The 8,746-nt window shown below is 36.2% G+C and overlaps 3 protein-coding genes across 3 annotated transcripts; 1 reads left to right on the top strand and 2 right to left on the bottom strand.

Moving 5' to 3' along the window:
• The first annotated feature begins 3 nt into the window (after nt 1–3).
• Nucleotides 4–3,641, top strand: LOC145213897 (pro-cathepsin H-like). The gene is made up of 9 exons (XM_080082309.1): nt 4–179; nt 375–518; nt 990–1,162; nt 1,225–1,373; nt 1,467–1,548; nt 1,684–1,752; nt 1,823–1,929; nt 2,257–2,388; nt 2,636–3,641. The coding sequence occupies exons 1-9, from the start codon at nt 77–79 to the stop codon at nt 2,706–2,708; spliced, it is 1,032 nt and encodes a 343-aa protein (XP_079938435.1). The 5' UTR covers nt 4–76; the 3' UTR covers nt 2,709–3,641.
• Nucleotides 3,311–7,430, bottom strand: LOC145213896 (fructose-1,6-bisphosphatase isozyme 2-like). The gene is made up of 7 exons (XM_080082308.1): nt 7,258–7,430; nt 6,966–7,128; nt 6,620–6,712; nt 5,947–6,087; nt 5,550–5,687; nt 5,048–5,167; nt 3,311–4,423 (listed from the first exon to the last, which is right to left on the bottom strand). Exons 1-7 carry the CDS (start codon nt 7,428–7,430, stop codon nt 4,217–4,219), a joined length of 1,035 nt encoding a protein of 344 aa, XP_079938434.1. The 3' UTR covers nt 3,311–4,216.
• A 41-nt stretch (nt 7,431–7,471) lies between these two features.
• On the bottom strand, nt 7,472–8,582 carry LOC145213898 (tRNA N(3)-cytidine methyltransferase METTL2-like). The gene has a single exon (XM_080082310.1). It carries the CDS (start codon nt 8,499–8,501, stop codon nt 7,518–7,520), a length of 984 nt encoding a protein of 327 aa, XP_079938436.1. The 5' UTR covers nt 8,502–8,582; the 3' UTR covers nt 7,472–7,517.
• Between the last annotated feature and the right edge of the window lie 164 nt (nt 8,583–8,746).

Here is an 8,746-nt window from a genome sequence, read left to right on the forward strand (position 1 = left end):
AACAGTTTTTTTGTATTTTTAGTGGTGATTTTGTATTACTTAACTGTGAGGGTGAATCTTGCGCAAAATTGTCGATATGAAGCTGGTGTTGTTTACATTGTGCCTGTGTGTGTTTGCTGTTATCTGTTTAGCCGACAACCAGCCGGTTTTAGTCTTCAAGAAGGGAATAAATCCTCGAGGTAGGCTACTGTGCAAAGCTGTTCTGGTTTGGGTAATTGCTATTTATTAACTTCTGATCATTGGAAAAGTGTTTTTATTTGCCAAAAATGTGATGTCATAATGCTAGGACTTCAATAATAATATCCAAATATAGTCTGATTTGAATGTATTCGGTCCGTCCATGTTGTTTTAATTTATTTTCGTTTTCGATGCAGAAATAAGTGCATTCAAGTCATGGACCGTGCAACAAGGTATGGATTATGAAAGTCTCGAGGACGAACAACAGAAAATGGAAGTGTTTGCGAACAACATTCGAACGATCGAGGAACACAACTCAAAAAAAGAAGGAACGTGGAAAAGTATGACAGAAACCGTACATGTAGTAACAGCGACACCCTTTCACATGTATATTTGTAGCAGCGACTTTAAAACCGCAGATTTTTTCAATTTGGCGGCTGTCGCTACGGACTGGTCTAAGTCGTACACAATGTTTCGAATTAACCATACAATTAATAAACTATAATGTTTGGTTCATACCTACTGATAACTTACCAATTATCATCGCAATAATTACCGCATTAACATACTTTCATTTAGAATTTAGATGGGATTGTCGTAAATTACATCCTTGCAATGTACATCGTCATTGTAATGTATTTGATTTAATATCGCAGCACAGTAACAATAAAGTCCATTAAGTACCCGCACCGACGTCTGGACTAAGAAAACCGTGTCTGTCTGTTTTCGTCGATCATTTGTCAAATTTTAGTGTTACAATTATACAGGTAGTCCTGCATATGGGTTTACAGAGTTTTATTTTTTGTACACAGTGGAAATAAACAAGTTTTCTCATCTGAGTTTTGAGGAGTTCAGTTCTTTGTACCTAATGTTGGCGCAAAACTGCAGCGCCACAAAAGGTAATCACGTGATCTCATCGAAGGCCGCTCCTCCTCACAAGGATTGGCGAGATGAAGGAAATTTTGTGACCCCAGTTAAAAATCAGGTATGTGCAAACCTCTAGGTTTGGATAAGTCTTTAACTCTCAAAAAATAACTCTCTCTGAAGAAAAAATGCGGAAGCTGTTGGACGTTTTCTACCACTGGTTGCATGGAATCAGCAACAGCCATTCACGTTCAAGGACACCCGCTTTACTCACTTTCCGAACAACAACTGGTCGACTGCGCACAAGCTTATGATGACCATGGATGTGAAGGGTAAAAAAGAATCAAGTTTGACAGTCTTACAACACAAACACTTTTCTTACCTTTGACAACTCAATGCCGCTTACATTGTTTTTATAATTCCAGAGGTCTACCAAGTCATGCGTTTGAATATATTCGCTACAACCATGGAATCATGAACGAATCGGCATACCCATATGTTGCCGAGGTATAAGCCATCTAAGAGATTTGCAATTACATGCAATCTTAAGTGTTTTGCACCCTATATGTTTTGTTGTAGTAAAAGCTAACGAAAGTATTATAACGTATCTTGTGGGCACTTATTAATAATGTTTTATTATAGGACCAAAAATGTAAATTCCAAGCATCCACAGCAGTTGCCTTTGTCAAGAAGGTTGTAAACATTACTCAAGTACGTATAGGATTTGTTTTTATTTATTTTTTCTGATTACCGGTATTTGAGAAATTTAAATTCGCTTCAGGGCGCAGAGGGCGATATTGTGGATGCAGTGGCTTTTCAAAACCCTGTCAGTATTGCTTTTCAAGTGACTCCAGATTTCCAGGGATACAAATCAGGAGTTTATAGCAAGTAAGGACATCTATAGTTTTATACGTGGCACTTTTTTGATAATGCCAATTTGGAATTTAAATTTCATCGTGGGCTCGATTTTAAAGTCAATCTCTGCATTCTTTATATTTAGAATTTTCTCTATTCCACCGATTCAAATTTCACAGTAGCAGCTAATTGGCCAAATTACCATACAGGTTACCAGTTAGTTTAACTCAATGACTCATGGTGGTATATTGACCCTTTTTACGGACGCAACTATCACATGCAGTGTTTATCCTACTATTTTAGGTTTATCGCAAAGGAAGTGCCGAATTATATGGGTTATATTCTTTATTTCTTTTTTAGTCCAACATGCGGAACGAAGCCTGATCAAGTAAACCACGCTGTTCTTGTGGTTGGATATGGAACGGATAGCGCTACCAATATGGATTACTGGCTTATCAAGAACTCATGGGGCCCGGACTGGGGAATAAATGGGTGAGTCCTCGTTATGATCGCAATAAGTCCATTTTCGAGTTGTCTGTTTTAATACAAGCCCGATGGAACATTTTTGTTTGATTTTTTCGAATTATAGAGTTGGCGACTTTATTTTATCATTTTAGTTCAAAGACTAAATTCACTGGACGTCAGGTTATTGTGTTTCGAAATCGTACAGATCCAGCGAAATATTTACACGGCTGGGTCAAATAGACTTGAAGATTACTTCACAATTTATTTTCTACAGGTATTTTAAGATGCAAAAAGGAGTTAACATGTGCGGGATTGCAACATGTGCGTCCTATCCCATAGTGGTGTAAGGGCGAAACCTCAAGAAAATGAATCTCAGAAATTCTAAATTACACCACACCTCCACATGTACACGTGCTTTATGTAAAACCATTTCTTATCTTTCACACATGTTTATTTGTCAAATAAGGATTTTTAGTAATATATAAGACACGTGTCCATATCTTGCAGTAATTCGGATATAAAAGGGCCGATTGAAGTTAAATTTCTGTAGCCGTACGTGCACTTTATTTTTCCATTATAAGCCATATTTTGACATTTCGCTGGTTTGAATAAGCTTTAACAAATTTAAGAATAATTCGTCTATATTTGATAAATCAACTGGTATTGTTCAGGCGGGCACCTTGATCCGCTGAAACTATTGATCTCAAGCATTACCTAATCATCCATATGATAAGCATTATTATATTACAGACTATTTCGATTCGGTTTTTAACCATTTTTTTCTGTTCATTGATCTGCATCTACCAAACGTTTATACAACTTACTATATTTTAGAATTTTCATGTTATTTTCATTTCTTAGCAACAATAAATTATTTCCATACCAGAACAAACCGATACTGTGTCATTGTATCAACTCTGTGTCTCTACCCACAGACCGAAAACAACAATTTGGTGTATAAGATATAGTGTATTGTTTGTACATTAGGCACTATGATAAACTAGAGTCAAAAGAGCAACACAAACCAACTTTAACTGAGATTAATGGCGATGTTCATGGGAAACAAGTTCAATAAGCAACAAACGTAGGTTTTGACAGACAAACTGTTCGTAGCGGCTTTATGAAAAAATTTTGTCTCGGCCAATTCTACAGATATATATATCGAACAATTGCATTTATTTGTACCGTTGCTTTATCAAACCAGACCGTGTAACACATGATCACATACAAGTAGCAAATGTTTTAGCTATTAATCCGCCAATTTATAATCACAATTCCGCTGAGTTATAAAGCATCTGCACTTTGTTCGAACAGCCGGAAGCGTACAGGGTACTTGGCAACAACTGAATTGCAACAAATTAAGCATTTTCCTTTTTGCACAGCCAAAGGTGTTTGGTGCAAAAGGAATAGCTGAGAGAATTTGTTTTGCTTTTTTAATATTGATGTGACTAAACCACCGTAAAGAGGCCATAAAACGCACTTTGTGGTAACAATGAAATTTGCCGATTTAGGCTTCGTAGGTGGTTAAATAACGAGCTTACCACAATCCATTGCCATTGATTTACAGAAATTGTCCCAAAACAGCAAAACGACAAGTGCATTGTTACACGACATTACCCAAAATCAATTAAAAATTTTTTTTATGAGCGAGCGATTGGGAACACCTGTTTTAGGTGCTGTGCAACTTAATATTTCACTTTGACTAATGTGTCGTTATAACAACAAAAATGCTATATGGGCAATTTTACAGTCGGTCAACTTGATTGTGCTCGAAATACAAGGCAGTTACTACCCAAAAAAGAGATTACATCAAAACATAATTGTACTGCATAGCTGATATACAAACCAATACAAGTTAATCAGAACCCTTGATGTGGTTCTGATGCTTTTTGACGATTGCCAAATATTCGTCTACGTCATCGGGCGAGCCAATAAAGATCGGAACACGCTGGTGGATATGCTCAGGCTGGACATCTAATACATCACACTGACCAGTAGTGGACTTCCCCCCAGCCTTTTCTATTATGTAAGACATTGGCGCTGCTTCATACAGAAGGCGAAGCTGTGAAACAATAAATTGTATGTTTAAACTTGTGCTATCTTTTGGCCTATTGTATAAGATTCAGAACTCTTTAGTTTAGGTCAACATATACAGAATAGCTCTTTAAAAACAAAGCATTTATTTCCGGAACTTGTGTTTTAACAACACACACTTGATACCTAAATATTTGTCTGAGCAGCACAGTAATCAAACTTTTGCATTTTTTAAATTATAGAATCGTTGTAAACGTTAGTTAAGCAGGTCATGCTTTGGCTAAAGCCAAAAAACGTGAAGGTAATCTGGGTATACAGACGTTTAACACAGTCACTAAAATAAGGCTAACCCATTAATACCTGACACAATTTTTTAGATCAATGCACACGGCAATATGTTTGGTATTGGTACTGTGAATGCCAAAGTCGACAACAATTTGTAAATGACAGGCCTCTAAGTTCACACAAGACCACACACCATTTAAAAGTTTAAAGAGAAAAAAAACGTTGCTTTTGTTTTTTGAGTTGTACATTCCCTTTAAAACATGTGTTTCCTTGTCTGTGCATAAACAAGGTACACCTGTCGGTCCATTAATGTTTATTGAGAATTCTCATAGTGGAATAAACCAGCAGGCGGAAAGAAACAACTCACCTTTCCGTTTGGACTTTTACTATGCGCAGGATACCCGAAAATTCCTCCATACACTAGTGTGCGATGGACGTCTGCCACCATAGATCCGATGTAACGGGCATTGTACGGAGAACTGCCGTCCTGTGGTGAAAAAACGACATTTCAGAGTTTCGCTTGCTGGATTGCAGACTAGCTTCGCATGTAACTGTGGGTTTGGGCTGTTGTGTAAAACACGTGGACTGGAACGGCGGGTTTTACCATTGACGTGAGGATAGGAATGCCGAACGAAATTTTGTGATAAAATCACCTCAAAAAACGGATTGATACGAAAAATGTGGACAAACGGAAAACTGATTTTAAGAATGTGTACACGCAAATTATGTCTATGACAGAAAACAAACAAACCCAAAAATTTAAAAATCAACTAAAAGAGATTGAAAATTGGCATTAATTTTTATGGTTGTTTAGGTTTGGTAGAGAAACTGTACGTGGTTTGAAAAAAGGGAAGCACAATAAAAATTACCTGAGGAAACTTTTTTCTGTCAATGTATTCCTTGATTGCCGGGTCCCAAAACTTAGCATAACCTTCATTAATGCTGAAAATTTTGCCTTTCTTTTTGATAGTAAGATCCCTTTCAGTTAAAACAAATTCTCCAACACTCTGAAATGTAAATGCAAGGTATCAGAAAAGTCACTGAGTTAAAAGTATTTTTGAGATTTTATATTTGGATTCAACTTTTAAAAACAAAACATATCCCGATTTAATAACACAAATAAAATAATCATGCAGCAAGAGCATGAACATTGTAAACTTTTAAGTCAGCACAAACATTTATCAATAAATCATGCACGCATTACTCATGGAACAATATAGTAGCAGGAAAGGCAATTTGTTTTATTGGTTAGTAATGGGCTCTTACCGGATCCAACATAAACATATCAAGCGAATATTCTGTAGCTAACACAATAACAGTGGCACTTCCATACAGGGCATAACCAGCTGCAACCATTTGTCTTCCCTTTTGCAGCACATCCTTGGCAGCTGGTGGTCCATCCCCAGTCTAAAATAATCACTCACATTAGTTGGAACATATAGTATGGAATGAATATGTTTCAAGCTGTGTCGTGGGTTGAAACAAGGGAAATAATATTCAGTGGTATATATTTGAACATTATATTATTTCCTCTGGTGTGGGTAATAATATCAGATTAAAAGGTTTGCATTAGCAGTTTTAATCAGCTTTGTTTACAGGTTTTTTAATTTAATAAAATTTAAATCACAAAAGTTTTTTTTTTCAGTTTTGCCACATATACTTAGTTTGCTAACATGTTCCAGACAGTGAAGTATGCTAACATTTTTTGACGAAATAGAAAAAAGGTAAATACAAGGTGCAATGTCTTTAATATGATGGTGAACATTAAAAACAGGTTTAAAGTAATCTGTTGCTAGTTCAACAAATAAACCAAACTTCATCAATTGGCAACTATAGTTTGTAAATCCCATTAAAAAAGTAGCAATGTACAATGCAGAAATAACATATCACAGATAATACAGTATATACTGTGAAACAACATTACCACTTTATAGCTTACTTTTTTGTAGATTCCAAAAATTGTCCCAATTGACACAAGGCAGTCAATGTTGGAGGATCCATCAAGGGGGTCAAATGTCACAATGTATTTCCCCTTGGAAATAACATGTAATGTTAAGTACTCACAATCACCATATGACTGTACAAATGGATGTGCAAACAAAATACAATTTGGAAAAAAATCATTGTCAGCAGATACTGTTGATCTTGGCAGAAATAAAATGAATGTAAGGGCACACAGTGTACATTGCAGAGCAAGTTTCCTGCCACTTGAAATGGGTATGTCACACAAAACAACCTGTTAAACCAATGTACATCATAGCTGCTAAAAAATTGCACAGTCATACTTGCTTTTCTGTTTCCACTACAATGACTTCTTCATTTTCCTCTGACACCATAAGGCATGTAGTAAAAGATGCACGAATCAAGTTGATGAATACAAGGTTTGATATGACATCCAACTTTTTCTGTTCATCACCAGTTGTGTTTGTGGACCCAGCAATTCCGTACCTTGTGAAATTGAATAATAATTATAAGTACTAGAAAAAAACTTTTAAATGACAACAATGACAAGATTTCAGTTGCCAACTAAGCAAATCTATTGGCACCTAATTTTCACTAATTAAACACAGTACTTACAAGTTCATAATTCCTGCTCTTCGTACATTAGTAGCAATTGACTTGATAGCTGTGCAAATTGCATTTAATAGCTGGGTTAGTTCACCGGTTGCTGAACCACACTGGCGGCCTCTTTCAGTGATAAACCTTGTCAGGGTGCAAATATCTCCTTGCGCAATGTTATCCAAAGACATGTTGTTTGAGCACTAAATTATGCTACAAAAATATTTGGTTCTCTGAAAACATTAAGACACAACTTAGGTGGTAAAACAATATCCACCTTATAGTGGTTTTACATATTTTGCTTGCACCCAAACACGATACATTTTTAACTGTCTGGCACGATTTACTTGCAATCTCCTATCAACGATATTCTGGTTTTCTACCAGACCAGCACTGGTAAAAATGTCTCTTACTTCATCTTGAGTAAAAAAATAAACCAAGGTACCATCACCTCTGGTATAAAAGTTTTCAGACAAACAACGATTTTTCTTGAAACGCAACTGTGCCATATCATAGCGGCCATAATCCCTAAACAAGAGCTTTCCACCAGGTTTTAGAAGCTGAACAATTCTATGCACTGCAGCCTTCATTTTGTCAAATTCCAATGCTGACAGCACAAAAATCATCACAATTATATCTAACGACTGTTCAGGAAAAGGAAACTTTGCATCACTAGTTATGTCATGTGCAAACACATGGCAACGACTATCATCAAAATCTCTATGCGATTTTATAATGTCAACAGCAGTTGAGGAATAGTCACAACCATACACAAACAATTCATTAGATGTGTTAACTTGCAACAAGGGAAAAATGGTGTTGCCTGCTCCACAGCCAATTTCTAATACACAAGACTGTTTAGAGCTTCCTGGAAAATGCAATCCATCACTCTTGTTGGAACAAGGTACATGCCCCTCATCATCATTATGACTACATTCAGCAGTATCATCTACACTGCTGGCACTTTTGGAGGTAATGCTTAGCAACTCTGGGAATTCGGTAAACAACCAATGACGGTCTTTAAAAAACTTGTTATTGTGTTTTTCATAAAACTTATCCCAGTTGGATGAAGCATTGTTAAGAAGGTTGTCTTTTTCATCTTCGGGCAGTGGTTCACATGAGTGACCTTGTGTGATTTTTCTGGCCTCTGTATCTTGCTCTTTGGTCCATTCCACATTGTCCCATGCATTATGCTGAAAAACGTTGTCAGTTTCAGATAGAAACCTGTTTCCAAACACTGGTCGCTTTGCTTCTTCATCCATGTTAATTACGTTTCTTAATTACATTACAAAAATGTTACAGGACAGCTAGTTTTGTGGCCTAATCAAATTGAACACATATATTTATATATATATTGATAACACCAATTTAAATATTTTATAACAAACCTGTTAAGAATCTTTCTGCTTTTAACTGAATGATTTGCTCTCGTTGCAATGACATTTAAGGCATGCTAAAAAATGCCTGATTTGTACATGTGCTATTGCTAGTTTGCTACCAAACAAGA

The sequence above is a fragment of the Phallusia mammillata genome, chromosome 2 (assembly GCF_965637545.1).
Source record: "Phallusia mammillata chromosome 2, kaPhaMamm4.hap1.1, whole genome shotgun sequence".
NCBI lineage: Eukaryota > Metazoa > Chordata > Ascidiacea > Phlebobranchia > Ascidiidae > Phallusia > Phallusia mammillata.